Raw genomic sequence first — 17,590 nt, 5'->3', positions numbered from 1 at the left:
AACCAAGTAGGGTGGATAAGGCAACAAGGCTGGGAGGTGATAGACAGCAAAGGGGTGCAGATTATGGTATCTGACAAGGAAGGAAGGTGAAGTGGAACCAGATAATGAAGGGATGTGAGGGGATGGGGAAAAGGGGTGGGGATCCAGAGGAATGAGTGTGGGTGATAGGCAAATGGAGGGGAAAGAAACTGGGTGACAGGGTTCAAGGGTTCGAAAGAAGCGGGTGTATGAGCGGACTTGGGTGGATTAGATGGAGAAGAAAAGAACCAAACAGGTGCAGGATACACGAGATTGGAGAATTCAGTGGCTGAGGGGTTCTATTCTAAACAGGCAGAATATGAGTGATTTTTGGTCTCACCCTGGCAATGAAGGAGGCTGGGGACAGACAGATTGGTGCGCGAATGGGGAGGGGAGTGAAAATGCTGGCAAGTAGGACCCTAAAACAGCCACTGTGGTCAGAGCACTGGTGCTTGGCAAAATGGTTACCTTGTTGCTACTTGGTCTCTCCAACATAGAGGAAGCCTCTTTGAGAGCTCCGTGCCATAGGTGAGTTTGAATGTGACTCTCTGCCTCATCTGGAAGGATCCTTCAGGTCCCTAATTGAAGTTGAGGCAGTTCAACACCTGTCCCCACACCTTCTCCCTCACCTCCATCAGTCCACCAGCCTTCCTTCATCTGGCTGCAATCTTCATGCTTTCTTATCAGACTCCATCATCTGTAGTCCTTTGCTTTTCAATTCCCTTCTGCACCACCTGGCTCCATCTGCCCATCAACCCTCCTCACGTAGATCCATCTACCACTTTCCATCTCCCGCCTCATGATCCCCCCTTTGCATTCTCAATCCTGGCTCAAGGTTTCAACACAAAATATCAACTGTTCCTCGGCCTCCCCAAAACGTGCCTCCGACCTGCTCACAAAAAAAATAGCTTGCTTTTGGTCTCGAGCGGTAATCACCCAGAATTAATGATCAAGAAATGACCAATTGTTGAAGAATTTGAGTGGTTTATGAATGATGGAAGTAATGATTTGTTACAAATAAAAGTGATTACTAACTAAACTTCTGTAAAAATTCAATGGTTTAATCTATGCTGCCTCATGCAATGATAAACGTTGTGGTCACATTGTTCGAAACTCTGAATGTTTTCTTCTGGGTCTCCTGAAAAGGCCTGAAATTAAATTGATTTTCTTTTTAAATTTAGATATGCAGCATGGTAGCAGACCATTCGGCCCACAAGCCGTGCCACCCAATTAACTGACAAACACCACACGTTTTTGAATGGTTGGAGGAAACCGGAGCCCCCGGGGAAAACCCACGCAGACACGGGTAGAATGTACAGACTTTTTACAGACAGCACGGGATTCGAACCCGGGTCACTGGCGCTGTGGTAGCATTGCAAAACCGCTCTGCTAACTGCGCCACCCTTAATGATTGGTGGTGTTACTTTGTCAGGAGCGGTGCCGGCCGCCACTAATGACCTAAACGATGCGACACGCGGGGCCAGGGGTAATCGCGTGCATGCATGAACGGGTTAAACGTCAGTATGTGATGTGTCTCAGATGCAGGAGGAGGAGGGTGAGAGTGTTAGGGTCACTCGTGTGGCGATGAGACAATGAAAAGGTCAGAGGGGTTTAGCGGGAAGAATGCTAAGTTGTGACTAGTGAATAATAAAGAAAGTCAACTTCATGGGGTGCAGAAAGAAATGAACGAGTATATTTGTGGGAAATCAGCGCGGTTACAGTGGGAACTGCTGACAAGGATGGCATAAAATATTTCATAGGGACAGTTTAAAAGCTTCAAGTTTACACCATCAAAAAAGTTGTCCCTGAGTTTTTTTTTGGAATATTTTATTTTTACATTTTTAAACCACAAAAATAGTTACATTACATTCAGTTCTAAATTATTTCAAGAAATTATACATTTTGTATATATCATCCCCCACCCACCCTCCCACCTCCTGTAAAAGAGAAAAAAAAGAAGGAAAATCTGGAGAATGCCAAAAATATGAAACATTTACACAATAACATCTATTTGGAGATGTGGTGATATACCACCAGCCTACTGCAGTGGGGCAACCTCTGTACTTGCAGAAGTGTAAGGGGACAGGACAACACCTGGCCGGTTGCCATTCAGACGGCCTGAATGGATCAAGCCCCACCTTGTCGTGTCAATCACCCTCCAGGCCTCTCAAGGCCTCACACTGAGTTGCTGCAGCCACAGCCAGCCTGGCTCTGTGGAGGCTTTTGTGGATTAAAACCTGTTGTTCAGTCTTTACCTTGTGTGTGTCTGATTCTGTCTAACAGCGCACCACAGGAGGTTACCAAGAAGTGAGGCCTTCCAAGAGCCAATCATACATGCCAACCAAAAATTAGTAAATATGGGCTCCATATTTTCCGAAAATCATGAGATTTATCTCACAGTCATTTTCTCTAATGGTCTACAACTACAAAGTTCAGGGTGCCATCTTCCCATCCCTAAATCTATCTCTAACTTCCATGATATTGCAATACATTTCCTAGATACTGCTAAAACAATGAACTCAAATTCAATATGATAAATTTTTAAAATTTAATTTGCCCTTGAAGCCTTAATATTACTCAGTAAAAATAACATTGGGCCCTCTGGGAACTTGACCCCCGTAATTCGTTGCGAAAAATTACCTACCCCTAACCAAAATTGTCTATCTTTAGGACATGGCCAAGTTGAATGAAATAAAAGTTCCAATCTCAGATCTACATCTAAAACATAATCTGATATGGCAGGATATAAATTGCCCCTGAGTTTTGATGCAGGATGGCATTTGGTGTTTATTGTATACTCACATAACATCCAGCAGGCGACGCTGTTCACTGTTCTGTTTCATGGCAAGTTTGATCTTCCCTTCTTGCTCTCTTATAGATACCTCAATTCTGTTTAAATGTTGTGAAATCTGTTGGAAATTGCAAAATAAATATAATCAGATCAGAAATAGTCTTCATCTGTTATCCAGCATTCAAGCCCTTAACCAGAGCATGAAGACTGGTACCAGTATGACTTGAGCTGACAGCAATATCATCTTTAATTTGTAGCACACTGAATTGGGGCACTCATTGGGATGTCTGTAATGCTCTGACCAGAAGGAATGGACTGTAGGTGTCAGGCAGTGTTAATTTAGATCAGTGGCTTTCAAATTTTTCTTTCCACTCGCATACCACCTAAGTAATCCCTTACTAATCAGAAAGTGCCTGTGGCAGAGGGATTTACTTAGATAAGCACACAAAAATGCGCCAGGAACTCAGCAGGCCACACAGCCTCCATAGGAGGCAAAGGTATAGAGCCAATATTTTGGGCCTGAGCCCTTTTCAATGTGTTTTACTCCAGCCTGAAATATGTTATGAGGTGCTTAAAAGCTACACCAGAACCTCAGTCCAACAGCAAGGTGATGTACTATTCTCTCCGAGAAAGGTTGGCTACCAATCTCCATTACATGCCCACAGACTCCCACAGTAACTGTGATTGAACTTCCTTCTATCCCAGAGACACAATAGGCTGCAGGTGTTGGAGAAAAGAAATTGTCGACGTTTCGGATTAGAACACTTCATCAAGACCCTGATGTTGCTCGTCCGCTAGGTTCCTCGAGAGGATTTCTTTTGGGTTCCTCTATGAATCTATCCCTCCTGACTTTTTTCTGTCTTTATTGTCATCGGCCACCTGCTGTTTCTGTTGCATCTTCTTCCTCGCTCATGGTTTCCTCGGGCCGTAGTTGGCGGCGACTGTTCAATTTCCTGAGCTTATGGTCTCATTTGCTAAGCTCCTACCCAGTTACCGTTATTGGTTCCAACCTCATCTTCCAACCCACATTCAAATTATCGTCATCTTTCATCATTTTGGAAACTTCATGAGAGCACCAGAGGCATCTTCCCCTCCCATTGCTTTCCAGCATTTAATTGTTTTAAATAAATTTAGACATACAGCACTGTAGCTGACCTATTCGATCCTACAAGACCACGCCACCCAATTTCCACCCCATTAACCTTCACCCCCGGTACGTTTTGAAGAGTGGGAGGAAACCATAGCCCCCAGAGAAATCCCACGCAGACACGGGGAGAACATACAGACAGCGCGGGATTCAAACCCAGATCCAGTCCCGATGGCTGGCGCTGTAAAAATCATAGCACTAACCACTACACCAATCATTCTGCATCGTAAAGCAACCATTTCTCCAGGACTAAAAACAGCGGGGGGGAAACAAAATATACTGGTTGGAGGAGTCTTCAATTTCTGTCTAGATCTAATACTGGATAAATCAGTGAGAACAGTAACAAGGGGAAAAGCTGCAAAAACGACACTATCATACAGACCAGGTGGGATTTGTCCAAGGACGGCATGCTTCAAATAGTCTAAATAGACTATTTAATATAATTCAAATGGCAAAATCAGAGTTGAATCCAAGTATAACTATCTCCCTAGATGCTGAAAAACCTTTTGATCGATTAGAATGGTCTTTCTTATTTAAAACGTTGGTAAAATTTGGTATAGGCAAAACATTTATAAACTGGATAAGAACATTTTATCATAAACCACAAGGCAAAATTATACCCAACAATCAGATGGCACCGTTTTTTTTTTTCCCTTGAGTAGATCGAGTAGACAAGGGTGTCCTCTGTCTCTGGCACTTTTTATCCTAGTTATTGAACCACTGGCGGAGATTATAAGGAGAGATCCGGATATTAAGGGCTTCAAAGTTGGACAGGAAGAACATAAAATCAGTTTATTTGCTGATAATGCAATATTATATGTCTGACCCAGCTGAATCTTTGACATATTTCAGGTTATAAAATGAATTTGGACAAGAGTGAGGTAATGCCATTGAAAACTTTTCATTATGAAAGATATCCAAAAGGCAGTAGATTTAAATGGAAGATAGATGGAATCAAATATTTAGGAATAATGACAGATAATAATTTATAGAACTTATATAAATTTAATTACACTCCTCTTATAGAAAAAAATAGAGAAAGATTTACAGAAATGGATAGATCTACCGATGACTCAAGTGGGAAGAGTAAATTGTATTAAAATGGTGATGCCAAGCTTACAGTATCTTTTTCAATCATTACCTATTACACTACCCAAAAATAATTCTTTAAATGATTGAATAATTACATAAGGCAATTCCTATGGAATTACAAAATGCCGAGAATTTCATTGGAAAAGCTAGTATAGGATTGATCATAAATTGGGAGGACTTAGACTTCCGGACTTTACGAAACACTATTTACCACCACAAGCAAGATTTTTATTATTCTTCTTTGAAGAAGGCAGTTCCCCCTTCTTTGTTCCGAATGGGACTGAATTCAATAGAAGAAGAAATCTGGAATGTTAAGTTAATAACAAAAAAGATGGACAACCCTATATTAATACATATGATTAGAATAGGGCAAGAAATAAATGGATGTATTGGGGAAAAAAAGCAAGTATATCATTCAGAACCCATTGTGTAAAAATGTGCTACTGCCGATGAATCTGGGGAACAAAATTCATGAATTCATGGTAATGCAAAGGAATAAGATATGTTGATTATTGTTATATGGAAGGCTCCCTTGTGTGTTTTGAACAATTAAGAAATAAATTTAGAGTAGCTAATGGGGCTTTCTTTCATTAGCTTCAGCTAAGATCATTCCTAAGAGAAAGCTGGGGGCCAGGTCTGGCCCCACCTGAAATTAGTAAAATGGAATGAATGATTTGACTGGGGAACACACCTAAATTTATAACTAAGATGTACTATGCTCTCCAGAATGAAAGTGTGAATGCAGGTTTACAGAGATGGAAGTTGGATCTAGGTGGTGCAATAATGGAAAGATACTGGTCTGATTGGTGTTTGGATAGCATGATGTCAATTATAAATGCAAGATACGGATTAGTGCAATCTAATTTTCTACACCAATTATATCTCATACCACAGAAATTACATAAATCAAATTTGGAAATATTGGAGATGTGCTTTAGGTGTGGGATCAAAATCGGAGCGTTCTTACATGCTACAAGGTTGTGTGTGAAGGTGAGACCTTTCTGGCAGGATATTACTGAAATATTAACAGAGATGGCCTTCACGGGCGACCTGGAGCTTTACCCTTTGGGCAACAACATTGAAATAAGCAATAAACTAACTAAATTCCAAATTACATTTGTTAAAATAGCCTTAGCTGTGGCTGAGAAATGTATTGCGACTACTTGGTAAACCGACTCCCCTCTACATACAGCGCGATGGACCGTAAAGAACAAATATGATGTATTTATTAAGATGTGGCAGCCATATTTGGATCATATAGGGGGACTTGTTTGTTGGGGGACTCTTTTTTTGCTTCTCTCTCTTTGACTTTAATTCTGACTGGAAGACTAAGTCGCTTAGGCAATTCCTGCCGATAGTGAATCTGTCTGCCTTGCAGCAGGCTAAAAGAAATTTCACTGTTTTATTACTATGAAAATAAGTTGAGTCTTGAATCATGTAGGGTCCCAGTTGTAATTATAAATACAATATTGAAAAGGACAATAATAGATGCTGCTACAGTATAAATGCAAGTGACTTGCCCATATAGAATTTTTGATGATCAACATTAATGGTGTGTGGATCTATACTGTGAAAGGGAGTGGGGGAGAGGGGTTGTTTTGTTTGTTTTTTGTAAAGAAAAGGTTTTATATATATATATATATATATATATATATATATATATACACATATATTTAATATTGGAGAGTTTTTCTATGTATATTTATGGAAAAAAAATATTTAAAAAAGAAAGCACATCAGCGCCTCTTCTTCCTCAGGAGTTTGTGGAGGTTTGGTACGACACAAGAAACCCTGGCAAATTTCTACCCAAGGTCGGGTGGAAAGTGCACTGACCGGCTGCATCATGGTCTGGTATGAGGACACCAATACCCCTGAGTGTAAAGCCCTCCAAAAGGTAATGGACACAGCCCAGGACATCACAGGCAAAATCCTCCCCCCATCGAGAACATCGACAGAGAACGTTGCCATCGGAGAACAGCAGCTGTCATCAAGGATGCACACCACCCAGCACGCGCTCAAATAAGGAACTGTAAACAGATAATGAATGTAAACAAACTGACTGTGCAATACAGAGGGAATACAAAAAAATCAATAAAGTGCACAACTAAGAGACGTTAAATGAGTCCCTTATTTGGATCATGATGATCTTCCTGTTGAAAGGTGTTAGGAGTACAATGGTGTGTTCAGGGTGATGTTGCTGAACCTGGTGGTGTGAGTCTTGTGGCACCGATACCTTTTTCCTTGTGTCATTGGACAGGGAGTTGGAAAGAAAGGAATGCAAAAGGACCTGGGTAGATCAGGAGAGAAAGAGGAACGAAGTGGGGGCAGATTTTCTGAAATTCTTCATGCACTTCCCAAGCAGAGGATGTGCTCTTCCTCCAGTTTGCATTTGGCCTCACCCTGATAGGTTCGTATGGAGAGGGGTAGGGGTTAAAATGACTTACAACCAGAAGCTGCGGGTGACCATTGCGGACTAGTGATTGGCAATTGTTTTTGGGTGGATATGGGCATTGGTATACTGTGCAGTTCTGGTACTTATCATTTCTATATTACCTGGTTGCTATTTAGATCACTAGTTGAAGCATTTCTGCACATCACTGAGTCAATAAACATATTGCACATATTCTCTTTGTATTCATTAACCATCAAAAACAAAACCTGACTGCAGTGCAGTAAACCGGGTGTGTGAAAGACACAGCCGACAGGGTAATTGGTGCAGGCAGGAGAAATATTCAAGCCATGCAACGCTTTATTAAAATTTTTAAAAAACATGAAAGATGCTTTAACCACATAAAAATGAGGGGAATTAACCCAAGGGCAGAAATACTGGTTTAACCTGCTTCACACAAAAGTAATGGCGCATTACTGTGATTGTGGTTCTGATACAGGTAAAACTCTGTGATCGGACAACTTAGTCTGTTGACTATTGAAGACTATTGGACTCGGAATCCAAAAAAAAACGAAAAAAAGTTGGGAAAAGTCAAGCATCATCGCTGGAAACAGAAACCAGTAGTTTTCGTGGCCTTCTTTGTTAACATCTCCTCCAGACAGACTTGTCGCCAATGGCAAGTCTCGGTTGATGCCCAGGTATGTTACCTCTTGTTCTCCACTTTATTCTCGGAATTCCTTTGTCCTCTCCCTCCCATCCCTCTTGTCTGTTTATCTAATTTTTGACAGCTCTGAAGAAAGGTTGTCGACCTGCGGCATCAACATTATTTTCCTCTTGCCACCATTTTCTGTCTTTGTTTCAGATTTCTGGCATCTTCCCTTTTGTTTTTGGCTTCAAGGATAATTGATCTGTTCACCTTGTCAATTTTGCCTGATTGACTGAATATATCCAGGAATTTCAGCTTTAGTTTTGATTTTCCTCTTGTTCAAAGAAATGAAAGACTCTCCCGCCTATGGGAAGCCCGAGAAGGAGACATGACATGGAATTGGATCAAACCTAATTTAAAATCTAAAGTAGGCCCAATAATGTTCCCACTACATTGGTATATTAACTAACATTAATAAAGTTACATTATATTATCTGGATAATATCACACTGTCTTCTGAGGGAGCTTTCCATTCAAATCTTATTTTTAATATGCAACCATTTTTTAATATGTTATTGAATGTTCCTAACATCAGCTGATCTGCTTTCATGCTCAGCTTTGAATGCCAACCATGTTTGATGAATTCTTCAAGAAAGGGAGTGTATAAACAGGTTTTAATTGGTATAAGTGACAGATATTGGGTGTGATTTTGGGATGTTGGTTCTGTGGTTTAGTCGCCTCCCTTCTTGGATACGTTGCCAAAATGTTCAAGTATTTGGAGTCCAATTTCCACAATGATGGCATTGAATGCAATCTGTTTAAACACTGGAGGAAATAGGTTTTACATTACAGCTTCGATATTGATAGAAAGCAATTCTTGGACAATTATAGTTAAAGCACGAAGACAGGAATCCTTCAATCGGGAATTGAATCTACTGAGTCCCAAACTCCAGATTTAGTGCTTGAACTGTCTGTATCAAACTTTAGGCTCTGAATTCATTAACATATATTAGAGGTGGGTGCCATAAAAATATCACACCTCAACAGGTAAATGAAGAGATTAGCACGGCACAACGCTGTTACAGGTCAGCGATCTGGACCGGGGTTCAAATCCCGCGCTGTCTGTAAGAAGTTTGACCATTAATGTCCACTCATCTTCAAACTGGAACTTCGAAGTCTTTTACGACATTGCATAAAAGCAGATGGGATCTTTACGAAATACCTCATCCTATAGTTAAGGCCTCAAAGAGTGCACCACTCTCTCCTACACCCTCAGATTTCCACTCTCAACTTTTGATAATATAATGAGTTTATTGTTGTGGTGAAACCACTATTGTACATATTCATTATATGTAAATTGTATGACCTTTCCTGGTTGACCCTGCTCTCATTGGCTGGCTTGTGACTCCTCCCTTTTCTTCCCCATAAAGGCTGTCTTGCCACAAGTCTGCCTCCAGTTCGAGTCCGGGTCAGTGTGAGCGACCAACACAGGGATGCCGTCCATCTCTTGCAAATAAAAGCCTTCAGTTTTGGCAACATTCAGTCTTTGTGAAATTCATCTTGCATCAGTTGTCATATACAAGGCAGGTCAAACTTTATATAGCTAAGATAAAGATATATAACCAACATTCCGGGCTGGAGCCCTTCATCAAGGTGCCTTGTTGAATGACTCATGCCCAAAATGTTGGTTGAGTATCTTTGCTACATAAAGTCCACTATTTGACCTGCTGAGTTTCTCCAGCATCGTGTTTTTCACTGCAACCAGACTTTGGTGTTTTGCTTATTGTCGTATACATTGTGCAATGTACATATGCACCAAATTTCTTACTTGTTGCAGCTGAACAAGTACTTTGTAAAATAAAGAACTGCAATGGTGTAGCGAGAGCCCCACATGTACAACAGAATCGCGCACAGCCACAACAGTTAAGCAAGCGCATTACCAAAGCGCATAGCCTCCCAATCCTCCAGGTGCAGGTCAGGCACCAGCAATTAGGAAAAGTGTGCGAATAAGAGCCTGCGCTTTTTACGGCACCCAACACCCGAGGCTGGAAAGTGACATCCCAGAAGGCTCAGCGTGAAATGTGCAGAGGGAACTATAAAAGCTGTGGTTAAGCACATTAAAGGGACTGATTCCTGACTCTACTGACTCCAATGTCATTTATTGCCATTTACTAAGGTAGTGTCGTCAGATAGGCAACTACATATTTTGGTAACCCCGACGGGCTTCAGCTACACTGAGTCCCACCTCACTGACATGGATGAGCAACTGACGACTTCAAAGGTGGAGGTCGACGCAGCCTCGCTGGCAGCAGCACCGGTGATGGTTAATCCAGTAGCAGTTCGGATCAGCCACGTAACTGGCTGCAGTTGGCCAAAGTGCAAGTTGTGCTTTGGAACATTACATCTGAGGACACAAGATATTGGCACGACCACAGCAAGGGTGAGTTCATTCATCAATATCCTGCCGGTGGACCAGCAGTACACTAAATTCCGGGACTTTCTGTTGAAAACATTTGAGCTTTCTCGCCAAGAACGGGCTATAAGAATTTTGAATACGCAAGAACTGGGGGACCGTAGCCCATCCCAGTTAATGCAAGAGCTGGTGTATCACTAGCCACAGGCCATACAGATTGCTTTCTTTTCGAGGCACTGTTTTTATCGAAATTACCAGTGCATGTGGCGGCGGGAGAGGCGCACATGAGTTTTGCAGAACCGCATTTGGTAGCAAGAGAAGTCAACCGACTTTATGGCCTTCCACAGGCTAACAGATTGCAGGTGCAGCCCATCTGTGCGGCTGAGTTGTCCGAGCCGCCCAAAACACCAAGGCCACCGGCATGTGCGGCGATCACGTCCTGATCAAGGAAACAAAAGTTCCAGATACCGTTTTTATCATCGCCGATGGGGTCGCTCTGCCTATAGATGTAAGAGTCCTTGCACTTACCCAGGTCCACCACCACGTCTGGAAAACGGACCTGCCAACCGCCGTTAGTGGCGGTTGGCACAGATCAAGGTCTACTTTATTTACATGACATAATTTTGGGGGTGGATTACTTGATAGATACGGGAGCTGAGTTCACAGTTTGAGTTGGCACAAGGTGCACATACTCTACTGCTTTCGGCAGTTAATGATACCACGATTCCTACTTTCGGAATGAGGAAGGTCACGATACATACGGGTTCAGCGATATTCTACTGGAAATGCATGGTGGCCTCAGTAGGTTTTCCCCTGATGGGGGAGGATTTTTTGAGAGAGCATGGTCTGCTGGTGGATATACATAAATACCGTCTGATAAGCACAGCTAATTTCCAATGTTTGCCCCTTAAGAGAATGCGTCGTTCTTTCCAACTGGTAAGAGTTCATGTGATTCAGCAGAATGCATACACCTCGATACTTAAAGAGTTCCCGGGACTGTTGACGACTAATTTTCAGGACAATAAGCCGCGGCCTGGAGTATTGATATACATTACATTGTGTCATTGCAGTGATACAACTGGTCCACCTGCTTATGCTAGAGCTCGTAGGCTTCCAAAAGACAAGCTTTCAATTGCAAGAGCAGAGTTTGCAGTAATACAGGAATTAGGGGTGGTATGCAGGTCCAAAGGTCCATGGGCTTCACCCCTTCACATGGTGCCTAAAAACTGCGGTGGTTGGCGGCCATGTGGGGACTACAGGCGGTTGAACGATATAACCATCCCCGACCACTATCCAATCCCTCATATTCAAGATTTCTCAACATGGTTGGCTAATGCTACTATATTTTCCAAAGTAGATTTAGTGAGGGGATACTATCAGATTCCAGTTCATCCTGTGGATGTTCCAAAGATGGCTATTATAAGCCCCTTTGGTCTCTTTGAATTTATCAGAATGCTGTTTGGTCTGAAGAACGCGGCCCAGATGTTTCAAAGATTGAAGGACGTTGTCACTAGGGACTTAGAAGGAACCTTCGTATATTTGGATGACATCCTCATAGCGAGCACCAATGAGGAATCACATAAACAACACCTCCATCTCCTGTTCGCTAGATTACAGGATTTTGGCCTTTCAGTCAACCCCGCAAAATGCCAATTCGGTACAGCTGCAATTGATTATCTTGGCCACACGATTTCTCGTACTGGAACTATACAGTTGCCGGACAAAGTGAATGCCATACGCAAGTTTCCCTGGCCTCTTACTCAGAAGGATTTGCAATGATTTATAGGAATGGTTACCTTTTACCATCATTTTATTAGAGGAGCGGCAGCCATGATGCGCCCACTGTTTGACCTATTAAATAGAAAAAGATCAAATATATTGCATTGGGATGAGGAGGCAGACATGGCTTTAGAAAAAAACCAAGGATTCTTTGGCATCTGCGGCAAGTCTTGCCCACCCAGATCACGAAGCGCCCCTCTTGCTCACTACGGACGCATCCAACCACGTAATTGGTGCAGTGTTGCAACAACACGTAAAAGGTCAATGGGGGCCACTTATGTTTTATAGCAGACATCTTCGACCTACAGAGATGAGATATAGCACATTTGACTGAGAATTACTGTCGTTGTATTTGGTGGTGCGCCATTTCAGATACATGCTGGAGGGTCGAGTAATTATGGCCTTTTCTGATCATAAACCTCTTCTCATGCAGACCAGGAGTATAATATCTGACCCATGATCTGTGAGGCAGCAACACCAATTGTCATTCATCTCTGAGTTCACGACTGACATTCGGTACGTGGCTGGTTTTTCCAATCCAGGATGCCAAATCGAGACCAACTGTCTCTGCAATCCAGGGTGTAATCGACACGGCACAGTTGGCGGAAGACCAGCAGTGGGACGAGGAGGTACAAGCCTACAAAAACGCCATTACGAGTCTCCAGGTTGAGGAAATCTCTACTGAGGCAAGTGGTCCCACACTCCTTTACGACATTTCCACAGGACACCCTAGACCCATTCTACCGGTTAGCTGGCGCAGGAAGATCTTCGATGATATACATAATCTTTCGCATCCTTCCATTAGATCTTCCGTTAAACTAGTGTCAAATCGTTATGTGTGGCACGGTCTAAGGAGAGATGTCACCCTGTGGGCCAAGATTTGCCTTCAGTGCCATAAGGCTAAAATTCACAGACACATGCATGTAGTGCCTGAAAGATTCTTCACGGTGGATGCAAAATTTCAGCACGTCCACATGGATGTAATTGGACCTTTGCTGGTCTGTCAAGGGATGAGATATTTATTTACTGTTATTGACCGATTTAGTTGTTGGCTGGAGGCAATCCCTATGCAGGCAGCAGACATGGAGACGTGTGCACGGACCTTTATTTTTAATTGGGTTGTACGATTTGGTGTACCTAGTCACATCACTTCAGATAGAGGTACACAGTTTACTTCCCTCCTGTGGACACAGATTTCAAACTTCTGTAGAAGTAAATTACACCACACAACCGCCTATCATCCTCAATCACATGGACTTGTGGAACGGTTCCGTAGGCATTTAAAATCGGCACTTAAGGCAAGGCTGCAGGGGCCGAACTGGATGGACGAATTATTGGGAATACGTACGACACCAAAGGAAGGATTGCCAGTTTCGTCTACTGAGATGATCTATGGAACTCCACAATTCCAGGTGACATACATTTCGATAGTGAGATCAATCGGACAGCTGACTTGGATATTTTACGTCTTGTGAGAGATAGGAATAGGGCAAAACCACCCTATCCCATGGTTTTTCACGGGAGTTCCAAACATCAGGTGCCGCATGACCTACTGACTGCGTGCGGAATTCGTGATGGTTAGGAAAGGTCAGAAATGCTCAATATTTCAATGCCCATATGAGGGCCCCTTTAGGGTGATCAGGCAAGAAGGTGTAGTATTTACATTGGATGTAGTGGGCCAAGAGTGTATGTTCACAATTGAACAACTGAAACTGGCACCTTTCAAGACCAATCACGTCTCCTCTGAAATGTCCCAGAGGATGCCCCAGGCTGAATTACCAGCACAGACCTGCGTCTGGCAGCCACGATTCTTGGGGGGTTGGTGTACAGCCACAACAGTTAAGCAAGCGCATTACCAGAGTGCATAGCCTCCAACAACGTTCCAGTCCTCCAGCTGCAGGTCAGGCATCAGCAATTACGAAAAGCATGCAAATAAGAGCCCACGCTTTTTATGGCGCCCGACACCTGAGGCTGGAAAGCGACGTCACTACCGCATCCCAGAAGGCTCAGCGTGAAACATGCAGAGGGAACTATAAAAGCTGTGGTTAAGCACAATAAAGGGACTGATTCCTGACTCTACTGACTCCAATGTCATTTATTGCCACTTGCGTAAGGTAGCATCGTCAGATAGGCCACTACAATAGTCTACTTAATTCAGTTAAGAGACAGTAAATACAAAAACATGTTCTCAAGCTTCTGAAAGAGGAACCAAACCTTCACCTCTGACACACAATCACAAAACCCAAACACCTGCAGAAGAAATGCAAGAAAAAAGCAGAAAAGATCAGAATTTTTGTAAGAAGTGTAAGGATAAGATCCTGCATATGCGATGCAGTGGAGAAAACTTACATCTAATCATTTACTTTCATTGAATAGTATGTACAATATCTTGTTTAACCTGCCCTTCAACATCCTTTATCTTTCCTTCCAAGGTCAGCTTCGCTCTTTGACGTTCATTGCTGAGGGATTGAATCGCTTCATCGATTCTCACCAAGTGAGCCGACAGTTTGGCAATGCTTGAGTCACACCTAAGGGAAGAATCAGTGACTGAATCACAAATCACCATTGTCACCTGGTTGATAATAAAATCAGATATTTACAGATGAAATCATGTCACGTTAACTTTCTGACAGCAGAATATAAGCGATAGGGAAGCCTCAGCAGTTCCCGTTGTTTCATATAACCATATAACAATTACAGTACAGAAACAGGCCATATCAGCCTCTCTGGTCCACATTGATTTAAGTGAAACTCCACTAGTTCCACCTACCTGCTCCCTGCCCATAACCCTCCAACCACCTTACATCCATGTACTCATCCAACCTCCTCTTCAATGACAAAATTGACCCAGCTGCAACCATCTCTTCCAAAAGGTCATTCCACTCAGCCACTGCTCTCTGAGTGAAGAATTCTTCTTACATTACTTCTAAAGTTTTGCCCCCTAACCCTTAACTCATGAGCCCTCGTTCCAATCTCACCTACCCTCAAGGGGAAGAGCCTATTCACATCTACTCTATCTATTCCCCTCATAATTTTATATACCTCTATCAGATTTCCCCCCCCACCCTCAACCTTCTACACTCCAATGAATAAAGACCCAGTCTACTCAATCTTTTTCCTTATTCTAGATACTCCAATCTAGGCAACATTTTAGTAAATCTTCTCTGCACCCTCTCTACCTTACTGATATCCTTCCTATAATTTGGAGACCAGAACTGCACACAATATTCCAAACTTGGTCTCACCAATGCCATGACCAGTTTCAACATCACCTCCCAGCTCCTATATTCTATGCTATGATTTATAAAGGCCAGCATACCAAAAGCCTTCTTCACCACCCTATCTACATGAGAATCCACTTTCAAAGAACAATGAACCGTAATCCCAAGATCTCTCTGTTCCTCAGCATTCCTCAATGCCGAGGAGTCACGTGATGGAGTAGTGGCCAGTAGAAGAATACCAGCCCTCTCCAGAAAAGAAGAAATAAAGTGAAGAAAACACAGAGTTCAAGAAACACAAAACACAACAAATAAAAGATAAAGTTGTAGAGAAAAGAAAGAAAATGGCACCCAAGAAGGAAAAAGTAAAAACAACAGGAAAAAAAGGAGAAAAGACACTGGAAGAGAAAGGAGAAGGCTTTACCTGCATGAAGAACAGGGAGCCGTCGTGGAGAAAAGAGCCTGTTCTCCGAGGTTGGTGACGACCCTGCAGAGTCGCGACCCCCCGACCGCTGAACTGCAAAAATGGCTCTCTGAGCCAAACAGAAATGTGCAATGCGCACACTAAGGAAAAAGAAAACACCGACGGGAGGGGGGCTTAGCTGTGGAGTGAACTTACACAGCGCGACCAACTGAGAGATGCCCGACAGCAGGACTCTCAGCTGGAAGAAGAGGAAAATGACAGGAAAAGGAGTGATAGGAAAGAAGAAGAACAACAGGAGGCCCAACAAATAACTAGCCCAGAAGATGAGGACCAACAGCAAGAAGCCATGCAAAAAAAAACCCCAGCAAAGTGAGGCAAGCAGCTCAACAAGAAAGTCAGAAGAGACACAGATCACAGATACAAGGAAGAGAAGTAGAAGACACAAACACAGGTGCAGACACAGAAGAAGAGGAAGAAGAAGACCTAGCTCTGCACAGAGGAATAGAAGGTAAAATAGATGGACAGTGTATAGATTTCAAAAAATTTCAAGAACAAATGAGAGCATTAAAAGAATGGTTGACATTAGAATTTAGTGAAATGAAAAGAAAAATGAAAAGTACAGAAGAAAGAGTGAGTAGAATAGAGCTGGTCATGACAGAAATAGGGAAAAGATTAGAAAATGTGGAAGAACGAGAAATGGCTGTAGAAATGGAAGTGAATGATGACCTAAGAAGAAATTTGGAAGAAAGTGACAAAAAAGTTAAAGAGTCACAAGGGTTGTTAGCTCAGAAGATGGATATAATGAAAAACTATAGTAGGCGAAACAACATAAAGATAGTGGGCCTAAAGGAAGATGAAGAAGGCACAAATATGAAAGGATTTATAAAAAAATGGATCCCAAAGGTCCTGGGAATGCCAGAAATACAAGAAGGAATGGAAATAGAAATGGCACACAGAACACTAGCCCCGAAACCACGGACACAACAAAAACCAAGATCTGTTTTAATAAAATTTCTGAGATACACGACAAGAGAAAATATACTGTAGAGGGCAAGGAATAAAATTAGAGAAGACAAAAAAACCATTGGAATACAAGGGTCAAAAAATATTATTTTACCCAGACTTAAGTTTTGAACTCCTAAAGAAGAGGAAGGAGTTTAACACAGCAAAATCAATCCTATGGAAAAAAGGCTATAAATTTATGCTAAGATATCCAGCTGTGCTTAAAATATTTATCCCAGGGGAGAAAAACAGACTGTTCTCGGATCTGGAGAAAGCACGAGAATTTGCAGAACGCCTGCAGGACAAAAGGAGAGATGAAGAGATGTAACAAGAATGAAGAACGACGACAAACTACATATAAAGATGCAAAAATAACGTATAAGTAATAACTAAAGAAGGGAAAGAAAAGGGAAGAAATGAAGTAAGGGGGAAAAAAAAGAGGGTGAGCTTTGTTATATGTGAAGATAAAAGTCTTTTCTAGATGGGGTTGGGCAGGAGAGAATAACAGTCACTGTGAAATCAGTTGATGCTTGCAAGTGGGTTTGTAATCCAAATGGAGAGGGGAGTTGTGGTTGCCCGGCAAGGGACAAGGGGCAACTCAGAGAGGGGGGACATTTGGGGTTAAGGGAATTTCAGATGTGAGAGTTGTTGGAGTATTTTATGTTTTAGAA

General features: G+C 42.3%; 1 protein-coding gene across 10 annotated transcripts in view; it reads right to left on the bottom strand.

Annotated features, from left to right (window-relative positions):
* Window positions 1-17,590, bottom strand: part of LOC138749865 (protein FAM81A-like) — a 61,769-nt gene that overhangs the window by 11,893 nt on the left and 32,286 nt on the right. For 8 of the 10 annotated variants that reach the window (XM_069911823.1, XM_069911821.1, XM_069911827.1 and 5 more), the window contains 2 exons: window positions 14,659-14,803; window positions 2,821-2,927 (listed from right to left, as the gene is read on the bottom strand). In XM_069911823.1, coding sequence (XP_069767924.1) covers window positions 2,821-2,927; window positions 14,659-14,803 — 252 coding nt within the window. The remainder of the gene's footprint in view (window positions 1-2,820; window positions 2,928-14,658; window positions 14,804-17,590) is intronic. The other 2 variants (XM_069911825.1, XM_069911831.1) reach the window with 1 other exon arrangement.

This window comes from Narcine bancroftii, chromosome 14 (genome assembly GCF_036971445.1).
Source record: "Narcine bancroftii isolate sNarBan1 chromosome 14, sNarBan1.hap1, whole genome shotgun sequence".
Classification (NCBI taxonomy): domain Eukaryota; kingdom Metazoa; phylum Chordata; class Chondrichthyes; order Torpediniformes; family Narcinidae; genus Narcine; species Narcine bancroftii.
The sequence above is the reverse complement of the archived record's forward strand: the minus strand, read 5'-3'. Positions and strand labels throughout refer to the sequence as shown.